The sequence below is a fragment of the Paroedura picta genome, chromosome 1 (genome assembly GCF_049243985.1).
Source record: "Paroedura picta isolate Pp20150507F chromosome 1, Ppicta_v3.0, whole genome shotgun sequence".
Classification (NCBI taxonomy): Eukaryota; Metazoa; Chordata; class Lepidosauria; order Squamata; family Gekkonidae; genus Paroedura; species Paroedura picta.
The window spans coordinates 131,369,062-131,394,050 of record NC_135369.1 but is presented as its reverse complement, the minus strand read 5'-3'; the positions used below and the strand labels follow the sequence as shown (position 1 = coordinate 131,394,050).

At 40.5% G+C, this 24,989-nt stretch overlaps 1 protein-coding gene across 3 annotated transcripts in view; it reads left to right on the top strand.

Annotated features, from left to right (window-relative positions):
• The window catches only part of FUT9 (fucosyltransferase 9), a 123,257-nt gene extending 99,143 nt beyond the window's left edge, over positions 1 to 24,114 (top strand). For all 3 annotated transcript variants that reach the window (XM_077303960.1, XM_077303943.1, XM_077303952.1), the window contains exon 2: positions 7,318 to 24,114. In XM_077303960.1, coding sequence (XP_077160075.1) covers positions 7,326 to 8,402 — 1,077 coding nt within the window. In that variant the 5' untranslated portion in view covers positions 7,318 to 7,325 and the 3' untranslated portion in view covers positions 8,403 to 24,114. The remainder of the gene's footprint in view (positions 1 to 7,317) is intronic.
• Positions 24,115 to 24,989: the final 875 nt, after the last annotated feature.

Sequence of the window (24,989 nt, the reverse complement as noted above, 5' to 3'; positions counted from 1 at the left end):
CACACGGCGCGGCTCGCGGGGCGCGGCCCGATGCGGGGGCGCGACCCGATGCGGGGGCGCGGCCCGATGTGCGGGCACGGCCCTATGCGGGGGCGCGGCCCTATGCGGGGGCCCTGCCGGTCCCCAACCTCAGAAAGGTTGGGGACCACTGGTCTACATAGCTAAACTTGAGGATTTGAAGAATCACTACTTGTTTGGAGTACTGAGGAACAGAGTCCTCTAATAAGCAAGCTTCTGTGGGTTCTTTTATGTTTGCTGAAATCTGTGCCACCCACCTCCAAAAATGAGTGGCAAGGGAGTGCAAGCTTCAGCATATGTAAACGAGATACAGTAGCCACAATAGCTCATTCCAGCAGGTTAGAAGCAGGGCTCTAGTTCCTATCTTGGAATGCAAAACCACCTTTCTATGCCTTCTGAGAGTTCTTTGAGAAGGGAAGACTTAAAGTCTTAGGAAGGTTTCAGGCACCTGGCAGGTCTTGAGGATCAGTTGATTGACAAACTTTGTGTGTGTGTGTGTGTGTGTGTGTGTGTGTGTGTGGTTTGGATACCTAAATGTCTCTCCTTTCAAGCCTCTATAGATCTTTTATTTCACCTAGTCTAGTTCTACCATATGTCTTTGTTTTAATAAATCAGTGTTTATATTAGTGGGTGCACAAATAACAATATTGTTTTGTTGTAATAACGTGTTTGTACTCAGAAAAGTCCATTTTCAGACAGGATTATTTTTACAAACTTCACCAAAAGCTTTACTATCCACAATTGAACTTTTATATGTGAACCACCCCCTTATGTTTTCATTGTGTTTAGTTTGATAATACAAAAGTGGCATTTAAGAACCAACTCTTCTTCTTCTTCTTCTATAAGAAGAAGAAGAAGAGTTGGTTCTTATATGCCTCTTTTCCCTACCCGAAGGAGGCTCAAAGCGATTTATAGTCACCTTCCCATTCCTCTCCCCACAACAGACACCCTGTGGGGTAGGTGAGGCTGAGAGAGCCCTGATATCACTGCCCGGCCAGAACAGTTTTATCAGTGCTGTGGCTAGCCCAAGGTCACCCAGCTGATTGCATGTGGGGAAGCGCAGAATCGAACTTGGCATGCCAGATTAGAAGTCCACACTCCTAACCACTACACCAAACCGGCTCTCAACTTACTAGCACTGATATTTACTGCTTTAGTCAACTTGTCTAATAGCAAGTCAGGGGCCCATCATCCATTACCCCTTTGGAAACCATCTTCACTATTGGCCATCACTATGTCCACTGGCAGTAAATTCCACAACTGAATTAGTTATAGAGTGAAGAAGTAATTTCTTTTTGGTCATCCTGAATTTGCTGCCCATCTACTCCCTTGGGTGCTCTAAGTTCTACTAGAAAAGAGAAAAGGGGTTTACGCTGTCAATGATTTTGATACCATGCATAATCTTAGACAACTTTTTGGCAAGGTACCTCATCCAAAGCCTTTTGGAAGCCAAGTATATTATCTACTATATCACACTGATCTGCAAACTTGTCAGCTGAAGAATCTGAGTTTGTAACAACTACATTTATTCTGCTTGTATGCCTATAAATAAACTGTAGAAGGCGTGTGGTTGCAATATGGTATCATGTAAACTCTTGAAACCACCTTTTAATGTTTTTGAATATATTTGTAGCACTTCAGAAAATCATGATGATCATATTAATCTTTTTGTAGTCCCACATGGGAACTGTACATCTACAGGCCAGCTGCAGAACTTTCTGAAATTTTTAGAAGAAGAAGTAACCACTACACCAAACTGGCTAAGGCACTCCCTTCCTAGATGTGTACTGTCTGTTCTGTCTCAATTTTGGCTAAATTCAAGTGGGTAGCCATGTTGGTCTGAAGCAGCACCAACCAGCTACCAACCAGTCTCACACTTAGCATTTCTGGGGAAGGTGGTTGAAAGGGCCATGGCGGATCAGCTACTGTCATTCCTGGAAGAAACATCGGTGCTCAACCCATACCAGTCTGGCTTCCATCCTGGCCACGGGGTGGAGATGGTGTAGGTCGCCCTGATGGTTTATCTCAGTCACCAGCTGGATCGGAGTGGTTCTGCCATGCTACTTCTATTAGAACTGACAGCCGCGACTGCTGGCTTGCCACCTTGCCAAGACGGAGATACGGGGCACAGCCTTGAGCTGGATACACTCCTTTCTCCTAAACCGGACTCAGAGGGTGGCAGTAGGGGAGGAGTTGTCAAGCCCGTTAAGCTCCATTGTGGTGTCCCTCAGGGCTCAGTTCCCTCTCCTACTTTATTTAACATCTTTATGCACCCTCTGGCCCAGCTGGTGCAGAGTTACGGCTTGGGTTGTCATCAGTATGCAGATGACACTCAGCTGTATCTCCTGATGGACAGCCTCCAGACTCCCCCTCCGGAACCATTTACCAGATGTTTGGAAGCCATGGATGGGTGGCTCGAGCAGAGTCGCCTGAAACTCAACCCCTCCAAGATGGAAGTCCTATGGCTGGGTAGTAGGGGGGGGGGGGTGCAGGAAGCACAGTTACCCACCTTGGCAGGGATGCAACTGGTCATCACATCCCATGCCAGGAATTTGGGAGTGACCTTCAATGCTTCATTAACTCTGGAGGCTCAGGTCAAGAAGATAGCTAGCCAGGCTTTTTTCAATCTTCGCCAGGCCCGGCTACTAGCGCCCTTCCTGTCCCCTGAACATCTGGCCACAGTGATCCGTGCAACGGTCACCTCCAGAATAGATTTCTGTAACTCACTCTATGCTGGCCTGCCCTTGGGCTTGATCTGGAAGTTACAATTGGTGCGGCTGCTAGGGTCCTCACAGGGATACCTTGGAGGACCCAGAGCCATCCTGTGCTGAGGCAGCTGCATTGGCTAATAGTTGCTTTCCAGATTCGGTTCTAGGTTTTGGTATTAACCTTTAAGGCCCTGTGCAGTCTGGGACCCACGTACTTGAGAGACTGCCTCTCACCCTATGCCCCCTGCATCTGGCCTCAGCTAGGGCCTGGGCCTTCTCGGTCCTGGCCCTCACCTGGTGGAATGAGCTCCTGGAAGGACTATGAGCTATGGGCCCTGCAGGAGCTTTTGACACTCCACAGGGACTGCAAGATGGAGCTCTTCCGCCAGGTTTATGGTTGAGGCCGGCAAGCTGGGAAGAGCTGGACCCCCCTGGGTCAATCTCAGGTGGGATATTGATCAATGACCCCTTGCCCCCCTGGTGCCCCCGTCCATCAGGAGATACAGCTGGGTGTCTTTTGCATACTGATGATAACCCAAGCCGTAACTCCGCACCAGCTGGGCCAGAGGGCGCATAAAGATGTTAAATAAATTAGGAGAAAGAACCAAGCCCTGAGACAAATTTGGTATTTGCTATCTTGGACATTGTGGGAACTGTGTGGTGTTCAAGTTGTAATTTTATTGGGTTTTTTATTGTAGTTTTTATAATTTATTGGGGTTTTATTGTAGGTTTTATTGTTGTAACCCACCACAAGCCACTGGGAGTGGCAGGATAGAAATCTAATAAATAAATAAATAAACAAAACAAAATCAGAGTCCAATGGCACCTTTAAGATCAACAAAAATTTATTCAAGGCGCGAGCTTTCGAGTGCAAGCACTCTTCCTCAGACTTGGCTAAATTCACTCTGGCAGCTATTTTAGGAGCTAGCAAGGCCATATTTTGGAGAAGGTAATGTCAAAGCTCTCTTCAGGTTATGCAAATGAGTGACCAAAAGCTAGGACAGGAAACAGATATCTATATGCCTACCCATTGCCATGGAGTCTTGCAAAGCCAGGAATCCTCCTAGATCTCCCCATATAATTTCCTGAGTACACAATAATTATAATCAAGATTGCTTTTGCTGACCTTGTCTGAATGTGTCCTACTAATCTGCTTCCGACATGACTTGTGTCCACTCTGCCCAGATGAGACAGGATGCTGGACTACATACACCACTGGTCTGATCCAGCAAGGTTCTTTTATGTTCTTATAGTCTGTAGGAGGGGTGACTAGGGGAAATAGGGGCATTGTAGGCTTTTAGTAGAAATGTTTGTAAAACAGATTGTGTGTGTGTTGGTTACTTTTCAGCTTTGTTCTGCACTAATTCTTTAATGTTACTTTTTGCTTGTTCTGATGAATATTTATTGTTTTGTCGGTCATACCTTGCTTTTATTGGCTACCATTAGTACCATTGAATTCAGTGGCAATTAGGCAGCTGATTTCCATCAAATGTTGATTTCATCCAGTGTAATCAGTAGTGTGTGATCTGGTACCTATAGCTTAGTCTCAGAATGAGCACGATTGATTTTGCTTCTTCAGAATGTAAAAACTCTCTCTGAATGTTCCTTTTCTCTCGGAATCAATAGAATTCTTTATTGATCGACTTGCTAAAAGGAATTAGCCAAAGCACGATGAAGTTCTTTTTTCTGATTAGCAATTCATGATCTTGTAAAAATCATGCAAATAGCCCTCTTTAGCCAGTACAAATGATAAAACTGAAGTCATCTTGAAAGCATAAATGGTTTAATAGCCTGAAGGATTTATGACAAAATTGTCCTGTATCACAATACAGAAATATCCTATTATTTTAAAGGTATTTATCATCCATTAAGATTAATTCTTCACCAAGTGAACTGTAGCCATGACCTATCTCAAGGACTATCCATGGTTTGCTGGCATTAACTAGAGTCTGTGAGATATTTTAAATGTTTTCTCTTTTTAACATAAGGTTGCCTCTAGTTTCACTACATTATCATTTCATTACCCATTACATCTCCTACCCTGAATTTATGGTAAGATAAAGCAATAATGAAATGATAATGTAGAGAAGCCAGGGGCAATCATATCAAAAGCAACAACCATCTCAGACGTCTTACAGGTAGATAACCACATCATATAGCAGTTGCCTTGCTGGAAGAGGCAAAAGTCTAGCCTTTCCTTTGTAATGCTCTTTAGAAATAAGGCTTAAACCAAAGTTTATTAATTTTTATTTTTATTTTGAGTTGCTAAGAGAGGATGCCAGTGACCTGGTAGACTATCTGGAGTAACAATGGGCTACCAAATGCCTCTGGAAAGAAAACTTACCAGGGCATAAAAGCAATAGCATTCCGTCAGTTGTCCCTCTTTCCCCAGAGGGACAGACCAGAACCAATGGGATGAAATTAATTCAAAAGAAATTCTGTGGATGAGCGATAGGGTTGTGAGTGTCCCGCACATTGCAGGGGTTGGACTAGATGACCCATGAGGTCCCTTCCAATTCTGTTATTCTATGGTTGTTTCCAGCATCTGGTGAACATGACGATTCTGTTGTATTATCATGGCTAATAGCTCTTAATAAAACTGCCCTCTCTGAATTAATCTAATTCTTTTTTTAAAGCCATCTATGTTCCTTCCTAATTACTCCACTTCATAGCTTGCATTTTAACAGGCTTCATCCAGTAGCAATGCTAGAACTAGTATGTCTCTTAACTTGAAAGCGCACAACCAGCGACTGGGGTACTAAGTTTATAGGAGACTAAATGAAAGCTTATATAGGTCTTTTCGTTCCTTAGTCTCACCACATTGTATCTTTGATACAAATTATGTATTGTGCAAAGCTTGTGTTCTGAAAATGTGGGAGTCTGCTTGTAACATCACACTTTGGAATTTCTTCCATGTGTGTGAAACAAATTTTCAGTCCAGTAGCACCTTTAAGACCAACAAAGTTTGATTCAGACCCACTTGAATCTATTTTATGTGTGTGTGTATGTAAAGTATTGTCGAGTTGCAGCAGCCAACTTAGGGTCACCCAGTGGTGTTTTCAAAGCAAGAAAAATTCAGAGGTGATTTGCCTCTGAGTAGCAATCCTGGACTTCCTTTCAAATACTGACCAGGACCAACCCTGCTTAGCTTCCAAGATCTGAAGAGCTAGTCCAGGCCATCTATGTCTGAGGATTTCTTCCCTGTCTATTCCAGAGAGAAAACTGGCTAAGAACAGCCATTAAACCCAAAGCTATAGTAGTGTATCTAGTAGAGTGAGTCATCAGTGCTCTGACTCATTCATCAAAGTCCTAAGTTCTTATGAGAGCTATGTCAACAAAGGGATGGAAATAGAAGAGGAATCAGTATTGTACGCTTTGCACAGAATTACACAAGACTGCTGAATGGTATCAACCCACCCCTTTATCACACTCCTTTTAGCCATTTCCCGGTATCAAAGCTCTTTAGAGGCTTGAGAGTCTTACTTTCTTCTCATGTCATTCTTTGTGCATGTGTCCATCTGAACACAGCAATTGTGTTGTTCTTATGCTTGAGTTCAGTTCATGTACCCCTATATTTCCCTCAATACATTCTAAACCTTGCTTCAGAAAAGATCTGGTTGTTTTGTGGTTATTAGTAGCCTATTAGAGGTCTTTGAGCTTGCTTGCTTGCTTGACAACTATTCAGGTAAAGACCCCCTAAATCACATGTTTTGCTTTCCCAAATTGGTAAATGTGTCAGTTTTACAAGCTAGCCAGGTTGTGGAAGTGGAAAGAGGTTTTCCTGTATCACTGAGCTTAATTCCCCTAAACTGGTTCTATTTCTGAGCAAATGTTCCAAACCCAAGACAGAGTCCACATGTGTTTAACAGTACACATGAAAGGGAGCACATGTGGTAACACAAGAAGCTCATTCTTAAAAAGTCTGAATAATTTGTACCCCCAGTATAAAAAAGCCAAACCCTGGATTTTAGTGAAGTCTTTTTCTAGTGCCCTCCAAGCTAATGCTAAAACCTTTCTCCATTAGTTTCTTGTCACCTACAACTCCTAACAGTAAAAACAACAGTTAGATATAATGGCTGTTCTCAGTTTCTCTAATGGTCTGCCAGAAAGCCAGAACTTCTCATTCAGATGGCCTGGTTGTTATAATGGCTAGTATTGCTATTTAGAGCTACAGAATTACTAGAGGCAACAATTCCAGAAAAATGAAAGAAATAAAGGAATCATGCCTACATGTCTTAAGATTCATCTGATCCTCAAAGATTAACTCAAATTTTGTATTATTAAAACAAATAAGGAAAGCACAATGTTGATAGAATTTCATACATCCAGATCAACTTACTTGCTTAAAATAGCTTTCAGGATGTGAAAAGAAAAAATATCATTCTATCCAGCTATTTGTCATGTATAGTTTAGCATTTCATGAGTGGCAATCCATTAAACACACTAGCAATAATGAAGTACAGTTTTGCATTCACAAAATAATTTTTAAATTCATACACAGAAAGGCACATCCTTCTGAAGGGCTTATGAAAATAATTGGACAGTTATCAGTCAACAAATTATGACTTCATTTTTCTTCTTTTATTACCAGATCAAATTATGACATCATCATCCAAAGGAATTTTCCGGCCATTTCTAGTTTTCTTCATTGTGCTGGGCTGTTTCATGGCATGTCTGCTTATTTACATCAAGCCAACAAGCACCTGGATCTCCGGTCCTATCGAATCAGCGAGCTCCGTCCTCAAAATGAAGAGCTTTTTCTCCACGAAAAGTGATTATATTAATGAGACAACTGTTCTGATCTGGGTATGGCCGTTTGGTCAGACATTTGATCTCACACTTTGCCCAACATTTAACATCCATGGATGCCATTTGACTACTGACCGTGCATTATATAATCAATCTCATGCTGTACTTATTCATCACAGAGACATCAGTTGGGATCTAACTAATTTACCTCAGCAACCTAGGCCACCATTTCAGAAGTGGATCTGGATGAACTTAGAATCTCCAACGCACACTCCACAAAAGAGTGGAATAGAACATCTGTTCAATCTCACCCTCACTTATCGGCGTGATTCAGATATTCAAGTGCCTTATGGCTTCATGATGGTTAGCACAAGCTCCTTTCTGTTTGAAGTGCCGAATAAGGAGAGGTTGGTGTGTTGGGTGGTGAGCAACTGGAACCCTGAGCATGCTAGGGTTAAATATTACAATGAATTAAGTAAATACCTTGAAATCCATACCTACGGGCAAGCATTTGGAGATTATGTGAGTGATAAAAACTTGATCCCAACTATTTCAACCTGTAAGTTCTACCTTTCCTTTGAGAATTCTATCCACAAAGACTACATTACAGAGAAACTTTATAATGCTTTTCTGGCTGGGTCAGTGCCAGTTGTACTGGGTCCTCCAAGAGAAAACTATGAAAATTACATCCCAGCAGATTCTTTCATACACGTGGAGGATTTTCTGTCTCCAAGAGACCTTGCAGAATATCTTCTGATGCTTGACAAAAATAACAAAATGTACCTTAGCTATTTCAACTGGAGGAAGGATTTTTCAGTACACCTTACTCGATTCTGGGAAACCCATGCATGCCTTGCCTGTGACCATGTAAAAAGACATCAGGAGTACAAGTCTGTGGGTAATTTAGAAAAATGGTTTTGGAATTAAACTTTTATTCCTTTATAGTGCACTTTGTCAAAATGGAAACGAAGACAGAGAAAACACTTCTGAGTAAGACTTCACTGTTTATCACCTGCCGTCTCCCCGGTTCAGTGCATTCCATTTATGCTCTCTGCTTAATATGAAACCTTCATTCAGTACAAAACCTAGATTTGCTTCCCCACTCACTCTTTGCCCTTTGAAAGATCTTAGGTGAATGAATCCACCAATATTGAACACTGTCTGTATTGCTAATTTTCTTAGACAGATGATCACGTCCTCAGATTTTTATATAGATACAAGATATGACTTGAAAAAACAGATATCTGGAGAGATGTCGGTTACATAGATAAAGTGATTAGTACTATGATGATTACTTGAGCTATTTGAATTAAACACTTACCACCCTATATTGGAAACCAACAGGTAGCCAATTTAGAAGTGAAACTGAGAAGGTAACTCTTATGGATCATTTTGAAAATGAATATGTATATCTGGCATACCATGGCCATGGAAATGATTCTTGAAGAGCCACTGGATTAATTTATATTTTATTGGAAATCCTGCTATGTATATAGCTGGTTTTATGCACTGAAGAGTAATTTATTGTTTACCATGTCTTTTAGAATCATGTTTTTCCTAATTTTTAATTGTAAAATATCATACATCAGCCAATACATAAGTAGTGATGTTTACACTGAATGAGCTATTTTCCTCTTTGGGAAAAAGAGGCTAAGGGAAAGAAATGTAACTAGTGCACATTAAGTTATATGCTGTTTAGAAAAATGTTATGTTGCAATTTAATTGGTGTTTTTTACAAAATGAAATACAAATATTCTGATCCAGAGTTCCAGTGTCATCCTCAGCATCATATCATATAGCATATTTCCCATATCATCTTACAGTTCTTACCATGTGGCACAAAGTAAAACCCATTTAGGATTATAGGTTGTTTTCACTGTTGTTTGGATGCTAGACATAATTTTTAGCAAAGTTTGTATTTTTTTTTCAAAAAATGAGAAAACATTGATTCTCTTCTATGAAGTTAAGGTTTTAAAGCTGACAAAGAGTTAAATGGCATGGTTAGAAAAATTGCATGTGCTTAAAATTAAAGTATGCATTAAAATCTGAATGGAAATTAACATTTCAGAGGGCAATGGATGAAAGCCCAGCTCAAATTAATTTTCCAGGGGAATCGGTATTTCAACCAACTGCTATTTGGAATATACTAGCAAATAATGAGAGATTATTCTTAGTCATTCCATATGATCCATGTCTCAAATTTAAAAGACTCAGCCACTACCTGTGTTTTTCCCTTGATAAATTTTCAGAGCAGCCATAGGTGTATTCAGTGCCCAATTAAGAGTCATCATTGAAGCTTTATAGTGGAAAAAATAAATATCTTGTGAAATTCAATAGATACAACAATTATGCTCTACTATTAAAACCATCCCATAGGATGATGCACATCAAGTGCAGTGTTAATGCACCATCATAAACCATGGGACTGTGCTACTGTTCAAGCAGTACTGGGGAGGCAGTTACTATTGTACAAATGTTTTAATATCAGGAGGTTATTTCATTTTAGACATGCACAAGGTTGGCTAATTTTTTCTACTTAAGTTCATAGCTTTATAATGTTTACAATGAATACAAAGGCACTGTTACTGAGAAAGTTGTAAGAACCCTGAATTTTTTTTCACCTTGGTTATTTCCTCACTAGGACACTTCCATGCTTCACAGTCATTTCTTTTCTCTAATCAATTGCTGGTGAAATTAAAACAGCAGTTACAGTAATGTACAGTACGATACTGAAATTCCTGTCCTCATATGAAAGGAATTCATACTGGCTTGAATTCACAAAAGACTTTCCACAAATAGCAAGGATTTCCTTGCATCCCTCCTGCTGTTGTTGCCCAAAACGGGCCATTCAAATGCTGCTCTTGAGGGACAAAGGACCTGTCTGTAGCAGGATACAACTGGGGGAAAAAAGAAACTACCCCTTTTCATAAAACCTTTGCTGGATCCAAACCACTATGTTTAGGAGGGAGTAAGACCTGTTGTGCAAGATTAGTGCTGTCTCTGGTACTTTCTTTAAAAAAATCTTCCCTCTTCCTAGCTGCTTCTGTTTAATTAATTGTTCTTTGTTTAATCAATTTTAACCTTCCTTACTTTAGCCACCATGCCTAAACTGATCCCAAATTCATTTTTGATGGGAGCAAACTTGGTTGCTTCTGTTTTTTCCAAAACGATTCATCATCATTAAGTTCCTGCTATTTTATTATTATAATTTGAAAAATTATAAAATGAATAAGTAATTATTTGGCTGCAAAGAGGAACACAGCAGTGAAATGCTCCCTCTTCTCTTCCAACAAACAAGACCTAAAAATCAAGTAACAATTTCAAAAGTCACTGCAGGGGAACAGGAAATAATTAAATCAGAAATATAAACAGTGAAGGAGTGAAATGTGAAGGAATTATAATCCTGGGAAGCCACAACTGCATTCTAACACCAAAAATCAAATCTGAAAAGGATGGACTAACAACTGGAGGGGGGCAGGGAGTGGTTCCTCCTGGCAGCACCCACAATAATGGCTTTAAACTACATGTACAATGGTATTGGCTAGATATCAGGAAAAAGAAATTTCATAGAGTAATTCAGCAGTGGAATCAGCTGCCTAAAGGAGGTAGTGAGCTCCCCCTCACAGGTAATTTTAAAGCAATGGCTGGACAACTACTATGGATGCTTTAGTTCAGCCTTTCTCAACTTTTTTAACATTGAGAAACCCCAGAAACATTTTTCAGGCCTTGAGAAAGCCCAGAAGTGTTGCAATGGTGCAGAATATGGTTGGGAAGCATTGCTGTGCATGTGCTCACCTGGGGCCCCTCCCCACCCTCTCCAGACCCATCATTGGCCATTTTCAGAGGAGGGGTCTTGACATGACTATATTATGGTCATATCACAATAAATGTTTGACAAATTTAAAATATATATAAAAATAACCCCCACCCAATCAGGAAACCTTTCCAAGGCCATCAAGAAACTTTCGGGTTTCACAAAACCCTGGTTGAGAAAGCCTGCTTTAAACTGATCCTGCATTGAGCAGGGGGTTGGACTAGATGGCCTGTATGGTTGCTTCCAACTCTGTGATTCTAAAAAGTTGATAATGGCTGTATTCCAGAAAGACTGAATTAATAAATAACCATTCCAAATGAAAAGGCTACGACAGAATTGACATTTATAAATGTACAATTAGGGGACTTTGGGGTAGCATCTCATTTTCTCCTATATCTCCTCCCCCTTATTATCTCCTCCCAATAGCCCCCATAGCCTCTCCCTTTTCCTACTTCCTTCCATCTTTCCAACTCACTAGCCAGCTTACCTTTAACTCTGCTCCCAGTTCTACTTTGCTGCCTTTGGCAGCCTCTCCCCAGGAAAGTCTGGTCAAGTTGTACATATTGCACGGTGGTCACTGGGCCTGAGTCGTGCTGTGGCTGCTGAGCACAGCAAGTCTTGTATCAGGATACAGGACCAGGGGAGGTGGAAGGACTTTTCTCTAGGACTCCTGTGCATCTTCATTTCATTTTCCTTGTGATACTTGTTGACAGAGTTTGAATATGCAAAGGGGCGAAACGCCAGGTTTCATAAAGAATAAAAGAGTTTTTATTTAAGAAGAGAAAAAAAATGCATATAGAAAGAGGATATACGAGACCTAACTAGCTATTCTAACTGTTGTATATGTCATTCATCTGTTCGGCTGCTGTTCTGGATGTGAGCAGGGAGGAAGTGTGCTCAAAGGAGCAAGAAGTTTCCTGTTGAGCCAATCAGGACACTGGAGGAAATTATTTCAAAATCTTCAAGAAATTCCTATTCTAATGATGCTAAATTTATATCTCCCACACCCACTGCAGGATGCTCTTTATATTTTGCATACTCATGCACACTACAGATCTTACATATTCCACCAACACCCCTTCTCATGATCTAGTGTGCATAATCTTTGATGTTCATCTTTTTCTGTAAACCCTTCTGGGATTCTTCTTAGAATATCCATCTGCATTCTGCTGCTCTCTTGCCTGGAGGCAGTCTGTGGATGTTCGTTTTTGGTCCTCAAACAGAGCTCCAATTTCCTTTTCTTATTCAGTAAAATAGGAGAGCCTTCTTGGCGGTACTCAATTGTTTATTCTAATTGATTTGTTTATTTATCAGATTTCTGTGTCAACTTCTAGTTCTTGGAGTTCTGCTGGTGATTTAACTGCAGAGTTCATGGTGCTTAGTTGTGCTGCTTCTGACTGCTGTACTCTGCTTTCTTCTCCCATCAGTGTGAATTCTTTGATGTTCATCTTTTCTGTGATACTATGCTTTTGTTTTTCATTGATGTAGAATATGTTGCACATTTTTTGTGTCAGTTAATGGATTAAATATCCTGTAACCTTTACATTCTAAGGCTTATCCCACAAAAATGCCTTATTCTGCTCTCATGTCCATCTTGTTTCATTTCTCCTTGGGAACACTGGTATAGGCTTTTGACCTGAACACTTTCAAGTGGTTCATAATTGGTTTGTGTCCATAGCATAGTTCATATGGAGTCTTTCTGGGAACTTTGCTAGGTAACCTGCTCTGTAGGTAGCTAGCAGTGTCAATCACTTCTCTCCAGTATTATTCAGGTAGCTTTGCCTAGAAGAGCATACATCTGCACATCTAGGTTAGGGAGTGATTCTTTATTTATTAAATTATTATTTATTACATTTCTATATCAACCTCCCAATATGGCTTTCTGCTATTATTATTTATTTATGTACTAGTAATCAAGCCCGCTGTATGAGTAATATAGCGGGCTCTAGGCACTTACCGGATCGTGGGAGGTCCGTCAGGCGGCGGGTCCTCCTGCGGGCAGTGGTCATTTGGCGGGCAGGGAGTCCCCGGCAGCCATGCTCTGCGCAGCTGCCAGGGGCTCCCTTGCCGCCAGCCTGACGTGTCGGAGGCACTTTGCGCCTCCGACGTGTCAGGCCGGCGGCAAAGGGAGCAACTGTGAGCCGCGCTGTGCGCGGCTCGCAGTTGCTGGGGCTGGGAATCGGAGGGACCAATCGGCAGGCGCTGCGTGCCTGCGGATTGGTCCCTCCGATTGTCTGTCCTGAGGAAGGGTCCAATCCAGACCCTTCCTCATCACGGACACATCCGCCTTAGAACCCCTTAACCATTTATTTAGTCTGTGGCGCCCACGGCGCCACGGGCGGTTTAAAGATATTCTACCCTCTCTTGCCGGACTCAGGGCAATTCACAACACAATTAAAATCACATATAATTTTGAAATACAATATAAAATCTAATTTGGTTTTGTTCTGGAGTATATGGAGTAGTGAGATGATGTTCTGTTTCTTCCGTAGTCAGGTAGTCACAATTCACATATTCTCCATTTGGTTATATGCATGCCTTTGGTCAGGTTCTGGCTCTTCAATTGGGCAATAGCATTATTATCTCTATGTCCAAGATATCTGTGCCACAGCCAGGAAGACTTCTTATAATTTCAATGTTCAGTCAGTTTTGTGCTTTGCATATATGTGCGTGAGGCATATAGGTCCTGATGCACATTACCAATTGCAGTCGGTTCTCCTTTTTGCTTAATGAAACATTTCCCCCTAAATTATTTCACTCTTACTTCCATTCCATTTGCTCAACTTTTGATTCAGCTCTGCTATGGCAGTCCTCAAACTATATATGTCTCTTCAAATTGACTGATTATTTCAGTGAAAAGGCATTTTTCCCTTTCCTTCAATTTGAGTTATGGCATTTTTATAACTTTTTGGCAAATTACAAAAAGCACAACCAAATCCTGCTCTGGAATCTCTTTGCCAGTGCTTGGGAGTTGCTCCTTTAAATCAAGCACTTCATCAAGTAGTCACATAAATTGCTTCCTGGCATTCTAATACTAAATAGTCTCTTGTGTAAACAGAGCTGGCTTTTCAGAGAAGAATTAACATAAAGCCTCACTAATACTGACCTGACTGCTTTTGCTGTCTGTATTTGCAAAACTTCAAGAGCATCTCTATTTGTCAGCCATGCTAATTATGGCCACACGTGCCTTCTCATTTTTGTATCCCATGCTTATTTTTTTGCCTGCTAGTCATCTCCCTGATGAAGGTCTCTTAACAGTGATCCACAGCCGCATCTTTAGCATGTGGCTCTTCATTCTCGTTTTCCAAATCAGGAAGTTGCCTTCAGTAAGCCCATCTATTAGATAGAGTGTCTCTTGCAGAAAATTGTTTGTGTTTCTTCTTCTCTTTGCATTCACCATGAATGCTCACTCTGGGCCCAGAACCCTGTTGGCAGAATTTGAATATGCAGAAAGAGAGCAGAGCACCAGGCTACTTAAAGAATAAAATAGTTTTTGTTTGGAAAATGACTAATTATGTATAGAAAAAGGAGAGTTGTCTCTAATCACTCTTCTGTTCAACTGCTGTTCTGGAGGCAAGCAGGGAAGAAGTGTGCTCAAAGGAACAGGAAGTCCCTGTTGAGCCATTCTGAATACTGGAGGAAAATATTTGAAAAACATCAAGAGATTCCTATTCTAACATTGCTTTTTTAACTTCAACACTCCCTGCAGGACACTCTTTATATTCTGTTCAATCATGCACACAGCAGATTTTGCTAATTTTAGCAATAGTCACCAGTGGAATCCAGAATAGTGTACCTTAGATTTCCTGAAGAATTTGGATTGCAAAATCCAACATTTGGAGTTCATGATCTGTTAGCATTGATGCAATTGGGCACTGAGATAATTATGGCTGCTGTTTAATTTAAAATATCTTCTTATTTCCATTCATGTTCAATCTAGCAAAATATGTAAATTCTTGTAAACCATCAGTGCTTTAATACAAGGGAGTTTCCAACAACAGTAGTAACTATGTTTATATCTATAGCTCTCTCTATATATTTATCATTTTAATGGTATAAATTATGTACAACAGAAATTTAGGGGGAAAGGATCATGTTGTAACATCTTTTCCATTTTTCTTTCTCTGAGCACATGTGAACCGATCCAACCATTGTTTACAAACAACAAAAGTCTGATACACATTTGGAGCTACCTCTGCCTGCAACAGCTTCTGCAATAAATTTATTGAAGGAAGCAAATCCATGTGTACATTCCTGAAGAACTGTGTGTGAGTGTGTGCCTCAGAGTTCACATGGTACTCTGGAACAGAACCCTTGAAAGTGTTGCGACCTGTAGCTACGAAATCAAGATGAAAAAATGATTTCAGTGTTTCATAAGCTGCTTTGATTGTCTCAGACATTTGTGCCCTTTAGATGTCCCTCCCCCTTTTTTCAAATGCTATCTATAGGAAACTGTGAATCCCTTAAATTCACCAGCATTTACATTATGAAACAAAAAGGGAGAATTGATAGTATGCATAAACGTAATAGGAAAATTGTAGCCTTTGAAGGTCATCTGAAAGGAAAATAGTATGACTACGCACTGGAGGTTTCATGCCAGGCTGCAGGCTGGAGTTTTGGTCATGGCAGGTTGCCCCACCTCTTCCTGCACCCACATGGGGGAGCATTTGGCCTGCTGTGCCTCATCTCCCGATTTGTGCTCCTGCATGGGAGCTGGGGCCATGAAGTACCCAGTGCGTAAATGGTCTATGTGATGTATGACATTTGATGTAAAGAAATTTTCCTGCAAGGCAAACTTAAAAGGTAAAATTTCAAATTCTGCTCTTTGTTAGGGAAAAGAAAATTCAAATAGCAAACCATGTTGAAGGAATCTTAGTCCTCCTGTTTTGAATTATGTAACTGTCATTGCATGGAATACAATGACAATTGATATTGTATTATACTTGCAGTATAGATTTGCCTCTTTCCTGCTTAATCAACAGTCTGTTGTTGCTTGTTGAAAATGTAAAATGATACAATTTGAATTTGTATCACTGGTCTCAAGTCCTTGCTTTGTGGCATATAGCAGATTTACCTGTTCCAATCTCTTTATGACTTGGCCATCGTCTACTGGTTGGAGTGCATTCCTGGAAATGTGTTGAGGGGTAGCTGTGGTGCACAAGAAGGAGCCACTACTTGACCTCACTATTACCCCTACCTTAATATCCCTCTGGCTGCTGTCCTTCCTATGGGCCTCGAACAGCGGGGAAGGGACATATGGCACCCTAATCCATCGTTCCCCATACCTTCATGGAACAAGCCTATGTGCATCCCACTTGGCCATGCCTCTCCCTGTTCCCTAAATAGGGCTCTGCATATCACTCCATCCCCATTGCCACCCCCATGCTTTCACAGGAGTTGTTGCAGACCCTGTGGGAGGAGGGGATATAAAGTGGGTGGTCCAGTTGGTCAGGTCACCCCTTGCCAAAGCCCTTCAACCTGACAGGTTTGGCCAGAGTCTAATTCACTCCAATATGAGCTCTGCCTTCTTTCCACCATGCTGGCCTGGCAAATCATCTGTACTGCTCTTGGAGGTGTTACCACTGCTCTTCCCAGACTCCTGCCTGGGGCAAGCAGGCCAGAGGTTGTTGCTGATGCTGCTCGCCCCCACCCCTCACCCATCTGGGGGTAAGTCACTATCTTTAGACAGATCACAAGAGTTTTGAATGATCAAGGTTTAAATTTCCTTAGTATAACATGCATAGAGCTTTGGCTGACTGCAATCATAACTTTAAACTTGTATGGGAAAGGTTAACCCTTATTTGATATTGCAGCTCTCTGTTGACTGAATGCACAAAACTGCTGCAACAGAACAAAGGCAAGGGAAGCTGCTTTTCAAGATTAATACTGACATCATTCAACTGCATTTCTGACACAACTTCTGAGTCTTGTGTTTCAGATTTAAAATGTGATTTTTCCAACTACGGCATTGTTCACCTGTAACAATAAACCATAGATTGTCATTATGTGAACAAGTCTGGGGGACCTGCTAAAAAGCCAGTGTTGTATAATAGGTTGCTGGAATGGGGCCAAGGAGACACAGAGTCACATTCTGACTCAACCACCCTGAGTCCTTTGCAAGAGTGAATGGGATTAAAATGTAATAGGTATTATCTGTCTCAGGCTTACCTCTCCTTTTTGGTCTCATACATGGCTCAGTAATGGAAAATTTCTGTTTTCACAGCACACCTATTTCATATCCTATACAAACTTTAGTTCATTCTGTATTCTACAGATCAGAATGCTTAGTGCTGCTTTGAAATCCTGGTTTGGAGAACTGTAGGGAAACCAAAAGTTCTGGCATGGGGAAAAGAAACATCTGAGATCTTGCCCGGAGGATTCATATAATAATAATGGTTTATTGCTGCTTATGAAAAATACCATTTTTGTTGTTTCATGAAAATAACAACTGAGAAACTTAACTGTGCTCCAAATCAACAGTCACGTGTAAACCGTAACAATTTCATGAATCTACATTCCAAGGCTGACATTCATCTAATTTGCAGTAGTTTTAATACCATGGCAAAAAGAATGCAACTACGGAATTAAAGGCAAACTTAACATTACAAAATTTGGCTGCCAGGGTCCTCACTTGGTCATCTTGGAGGGCCCGCATCCAGCCAGTGCTGTGTGAACTGCACTAGTTACTGGCTTGCTTCTGGATAAAGTTCAAGGTTTTGGTTTTTACCTTTAAGGCTATACATGGCCTGGGTCCCACCTATCTGAGGGACTGTTTATCTGCTTATGCTCCCCACAGGATTCTGTGAGCATGAATTTGCTGGTTGCCCTGTGCCCCCGGGACATTCACCTGGCCTCAACCCCGGGACATTCACCTGGCCTGAAATCCAGATAAATTATATCCACATGTAAGTCAAAGGATCTGAAATAGTTAATACTGCCATTCTCTTCAGCATAACACAGATACCAAATCATTCAAAGGACTCAGTTTTGCTTTGCTGCATATCTAGTCAGAAATGCAATAGTACAAATGTTTAATTAAGTGCTCTAAGAGGTTGAGAATGACTGCCACTTTGTGTCTCCTTTTGAATGGAACACAATAGAGTGCATCCGACAGTGAATAGAAGGAGTTCAAAGATGGATCTCTCTCACTCCTTGTAGCTTCCTGGAGCCCTGCCTCCAAAAAGCTATTTTTTAGGGTCAGGAGTCCAAGGCAGGATGCAACATAAGGGACTTCAGCAAGAAAGGTGAATTGGCTAAAATTTCTTCCATGCCTCTTATGTCAAGCAGCTCTGTCTCATACTTTGTTCCTGAAGACCCATCAGCCTTCAGGAACAGGTTTTAAGGATGTATAGGAAGGTGCCAGGAGGAAGGGTGAGAGATCCATTCTATGAAATCCTTGCTTGTGGAGGCTCCATCCTAATATGATGTGATATAGTCTTATCATTTAACTATTATTTATTAAATATCTATACCACCCTCCCAATTTGGCTCAGGGTATTCTGAGCAACAACAAGTTATTTAACACAGAGCAGGGCCATACACAGATTAATTATATGTGTTGTTGCACAGAATTATATGAGAGCCCCCCACAACAAAAGGGGGGATATATATGGTGGCAGCAGGTGTCCATCTCCTCTGATGTTTAGCTGCATTTAGAAAACCCTATTCTTAAGAGGTTTGTGTGTATAAGCTCTTTGGATGTTTTTTATTTACATAGCAGAGCTGGTCCTGGTGTTAATTTCCCATGTTTCTATTTCTATCTTCTAGCTCTGTGGGATAAAAGAAAATTCCAGTGGCTAAATTAAATTTAAAAGCTAATTAAACTTATGCCAGCATAAGGTTTTCTAAATGAGAGCTCACTTCATCTGAGGCAGGAGTGTAAATTGACTGGGCCATGATGTAAAACAACAGACAGGTGGAATGTATGTATATGAATTGATCTAGAATCAGAGTTGGAAGGGTCCATACAGCCCATCTAGTCCATTCCCCTGCTCAATGCAGGATCAGCCTAAATCATCCAGAATAAGTATCTGTCTAGCCACAGCTTGAAGACTGCCAGTATGGGGAAGCTGACCTCCTTCTAGGCTGTTGATTCCACTGCTGAACTACTAGCCATTTTTTTTCTCCTGATATCTAGCCAATATCATTCTCATCACTCTCCTCTGAACCCCCTCATACAGGTCATTGATAAAAATGTGGGAAAGTACCAGATCCAGTACTGAGCCCTGTGGCACTCTGCTATTCGCCTCCCTCCAGTCTGATGAAATGACAACCACTCTTTGTGTGCAGTTTTCTAGCCAGTTCCCTATCCACCTAATCATCTGAAAATCTAGTCTGCAGTCCTCCAGTTTACCCATCAGAACATAATGGGGAACCTTGTCTAAAGCCTTACTGGAATATAGGTAAACAACATCCTCTGAGTTTCCAAAATCTAATAAGCCTGTCACTGAGTCAAAGAAGGAAACCATATTGGTCTGGCAGGACCTGCTGGAGACAAATCTGTGCCGACTTGCCCTGCTCAACAAATTGTTCTCCAGTTGATTGCAGATTGCCTCCTTTAAAATATGCTCCAGTATCTTCCCTTCAATTGAGGGATAATATTCACTCTCCTCTAGTCTTCTAGCAACTTTCCATTCCTCTAAGAGGTCTTAAAGATTATGGACAAGGGTTCTGCAAGCTCTCCAGAAAGTTCTTTGAATGCTCTTGGGTGTACATCAACTGGCCCAGGGGATAATTAAGTGCAGCCAGGTGCCTCTTGACAACCTCCCTGTCTATGTCAGCCTGCCACCCAGACCCAGACTTGCTTACTACCATCCCTACACGTGTACTTATTCTTCTGAGAAAACACTGCAGCAAAATAGGTACTGAGCCTTTCTGCTTTCTCTCTGTCCTCTGTCAGAGACTCTCCACCTTGACCCAACAGTGGGCCTATTGCTTCATTTACCTTACTTTTGCTCCTCACATATCTGAAAAAGCTTTTCTTGTTCTAGTGGGCTTCCCTGGCCAGTTTCAGCTCACTCCCAGCTTTGGCTTCTCTAATGGCTGACTAGTAATCTGCAGATACTCTTCTTTAGAGGTCTGCCCTTCCCTTAATTTCTTGAATATTTCCTTTTTTCCCCTTAGCTCCTCCTGAAGTTATCTGTTCAATCAAATAGACTTCTTGGATCCCTTTCAATGTTTCTGTCTTGCTGGAATAGTCATGGTTTGAGCATGCAATAGCTCTTGTTTCTAGAGAGTCCACCCATCACTTGTTCCTTTTTCTTCCAACATCCTGTTCCATGGGATGACTCTTGTTGTGTCTCTCAGTTTATTATTCTGCCCTATGGAAGTCTAAGAAGCGTGTCTGACTATGAACTTCCTATACTTCTTTGCGTCAGATGAAGCAATTTTTGACACAGAAAAGTGTATACTGGAATAAATGTTAGATTTTAAGATGAATTTATACCCCACCCCTCGCAACAAGTCGGCTCAGGGTGGCTTAAAGTATAAAAAGGGCTCAATGGCCCGAATACAATAAAACAATAAAATCAACAAGCGCCTCCCTAAATTAACCATAAAACAATGTAGCAACAACAAGATGACAGACATAAAAATTTTAAAATACCTCCCCATAACTCCCCCCCCCGCCACCCATATCCCACCGATAATGGCGTGTGATGTATAACCAGGCTGTCAGATGTGCTAGCCATGCATCTAAATTTGGCAGATTGACATAGGGCGGGACCTACAGATTGATCAACACCGGCATCTCCCCCAGTCTCAACCAAATGCCTGATGGAAGAGCTCCTTGTTGCAGGCGCTGCAGAACATTGATAGTTCCATCAGGGCCCTCAGCTCTTCTGGGAGCTCATTCCACCAGGTTGGGGCCAGGGCCAAAAAGATCCTGGCCCCGGTTGAGGCCAGGCAGACATCCCAGGGACCCAGGACTACCAGGAGATTCATACCCACAGAGCGAAGTGCCCTGCTTGGGGCATAGTTTGTGGCATGAGTTTGTGACATAATTTAACACAATTATATGCACTATGATGAAATAGATTTTGGGGTGATAGAAAACATTGTATTCTAATGAAAATCATTGCAGCATATCATCCATGGTACAGACTTTTAATTATGTGATTTGAAATTGTGAACTTGTGTTAATGTTCCTTTGTTCTCTTTACAATTAGCCCAAAGTACTATTGTATATCCATTCATAGAGGAATATACAACATTGGAATGCAAAGAAAATATGAGAAGTATTTTATTTAAGGTCTTCAAACAATTCAAAACCAATTGTTGTTGATAACTGTTTTAAAAATAAGATAATATAATGCCATTTAGAGATTTTGATCATAGAACCTTTACCCTATGGAAGGATATCTGGAATACCATGTCTTAATTTTGGATTATCAGTAATTGCTTTTCCTATGTAATTGCTAAATCCTTACTAAAGTTGATCAGAAAGAAAACATGCATTGAAATATAAGGCTGAATGCCATTTACTCGGACATATATACCAAAGTAGATGAAAGGGTGTTGAATAATGCTAGTTCTACTTTTGAATACATTCAGCAAAGCAATCAATTTTTGACAATTATTAAATAGTTTTAGCAACTCCCCTTCCTACCACAGCCCCCTACTATGTACATAAAAATCTTCCCTTCACTAAGTAAGAACATCTTTAAATCCAGCATTGATTTAGTCAATAAAGTAAGTATATAATGTAGTGTGGAAACGTTTTGTCGCTAGAAGATTGTGGGTTTTTTAGCATACAAAATTTAAAAGTGCACAAGTGAAGACATCTTTAATCATTCACGATTTCTCAGGTGTATGTAAAGGACCTTGATCCATCTGAAGCTAGTACTAGTGTAACTCTGTCCCAATGAAATAAATGGAAGTTTAAAATGCTTACTTGTGACTCGGACCTGCCTCTTGATATTAAATCTGCAGTCCTATTTATTTTCTAATCCAGAGGATAAACATGGGGTTTATTTTAATTCTCAAAAAACAAACTCAAACTTTTTGCATATGTGTTTAGTCGAAACTTGTACAGGATGCAAAATAATTTTACTTAACCAAGCTATTGGGTTTCTGGGCACCATTAAGGTAAGATATCAAAGTTTAACATCTGGGCAAAATGATTTGCGGTATCTTTGTTTCCATGTACAAAATTTAACATTTTGCTTTTCTGTATCCGATATTGCTTAAATGACCAGGAATTCAATACAGAACTGTTCTTTTTGTTCATGCAATGATTCAAGAGGCAATTAGTAAAGTGTGTGTACACTTTACAATGAAGTTTTTGTTACAGTGAAATCTAAATGTGCCAACTTGTTTCCAATGAATTAGCACAAATATTGAAAATGTGCAAAATATTTGCTAACAGGATTTCTGATATGTTGTATTAATTAACTGTAATTTTGCACTACTTTGTTAAAAAAATCTTAAAAATCAAAAATATGCCAAATGTACAGTATGTAAAATAATATTTGGTGTCATTATGCTGTTTTTTCCAGCTGTGTTAATGTGAACTGAAATGTCCTATTTTGATACAGGTCAATAATAACTACACCCAGCATAACAATATGTCACTTCAACTTTTGTATTGGCCACTTTCATAAGTCATAAATCACTTTTTCTACCTATTTTTGTATTTTTCCACATAGGAGAAGTATCTAATCTTAGCTAACATTGGATTTGCATTAATGTATTGCTAGAGAGCATCTCGAGGTACATGTGTAAGTCAGCAATGGAACTCATTAATCAAGGTGTTTTCAACTTTAGAATCAGTAGTTTGCCAAATTGCTTGTCTTACAATATAGAAAATGGTGCTGGTGGTCAATCTTGCTGCCTTTTCATGCTGATAAGGAAATGGAATGAACGTTTATTGACTACCTTGCCAATAATATATGCATCTTTAAAAGTTAGACAGAATCATAGTAGCATTATATATATCATGATTGAAGCAGGATTGAATTCCTACGTGGTACTCAGCAAGAATGATAAAGGACCATTGGCACATATACAGCTTAAGTCCCAGCATTAGTTTATGATGAGATAATATCCAGGTTTTGATGATGGGGAATGAAGAAGGATCCTGGAAAAATCTCACCATCAAGGAATAGCTCCTCATCACCTTGTATGTATCTATGAGGGGAGTTGGCATGAAAATAAATACACATTCCATTAACTACCAAATTTTAAGAAGGGGAAACAATCTGAAACCTGTAGTCTAATGCTCCTTTGGAATAAACTGCCCTAGCCTTTCAAAAGAGATCCAACAGCTCCCACTGTTCAGAAGCTGAATTTGTGCTTACATGCATAATATTAAACATGGACCATTTGTTATAATAGACACATTTATTGTTGTATTTATCAGACTGTTTAGTGTGTATAAATACATTCCCAGTAGTGAAATACTGCAATAGACAATTACAGCTCACTTGTAAAATACACATTTTAAGAAGCCATGAAGAGACAGAAGACCCTGTAAAATGTGTATATTTTTATATTCATTATAATTTGGAATTCCTTGTGCTGAACAAGTATAATCTAAAATTAAGCCACCATTGTTTGGATTACCATTTTGCCTACTGAATATACAAGAGTATAATTATGTGTTTGTACTTTTTCTGCTTATGTTGTGAAATTTCTGTCTCTGATCATCTGTGTTCAAATGCATATTACATTTGACTGCAGCCCATTTTCGGAATGCCAGGAAACTGAAACCATATCAAAGTCTTCAATAGTGTCTGTGTAATTTTGTGGCACTCCATTATTTTTCTAAATTTATTTAGCACAGATGTTCTCCTGAAGATAAAATAAACACTGGATATGTAAATAAGTGTCAATAAGTGCATAAAGTTGTTGTTATAGGTATATTTAAAATAAAAATAAATAATCTAAAAGTGCTATTGTTGCAGATTCATTTTCAGATTGCTGTCCATGGTGCTGATTTCAGCTGTATTTAAATCCAAAGAAATACTGTCCTCTTCAGTTTAAAAGAATGTGCCAGTTATCCTCAGAAATAATACTGTATTGACCAGAAGTCCCTTCATTTGGAGATTTCAGATTGCAGGATGGTTTTGAATAAATGCCTTCATTCCAAACTATCAGCATGTTTAAAGATCACTTTAAAACACTGACCAGTTATCTTCAGAAGCTTTGTGTGAATATACAGGCCACTATGAAAAGCATTTTTAAAATTCTTTCAGTAGACACTGGTTAACTTCAGATATCTCTCCATTTGAAATGAGAGCTTCTTCACAGCCAGTTTAAATACTAGCAGAAAAGCCCACTGTAAAAAAATGCAATGGGTGCTAGCATTCTCTCCCCACCCCCACCTGGGAAGGTTCACCGAGGCATGGAGACTCCTCCATCCTTCCCCCCAACCCAAAAAGGCTCACCATGGCCTCTCCATTCCTCAACAAGCCTGCCTAGGTCAGGGAGGAGTGCTGATGTGGACTCCCTCCTTCCTTCCCCCCACCCCAGGCAGGCCCATTGAGGTCTGGGGAGGCCATGGCAAGCCTTTTTGATATGGGGGAGTGTTGCCAGGGTTCACAGCCTTCCCTGCCCCCCCCCATGCACCAGTGAGGCCAGGGCTCTCCCCTTTCCCTCACAGGCCCTGGTCGCCAGCTGGAGGCCAGGGACCATGGTCCCAAGCCCATTCTTCCTCCCAGCCCATGTGGCTGTCTGCCTTACCTCGCACACTCAGTTGAGTA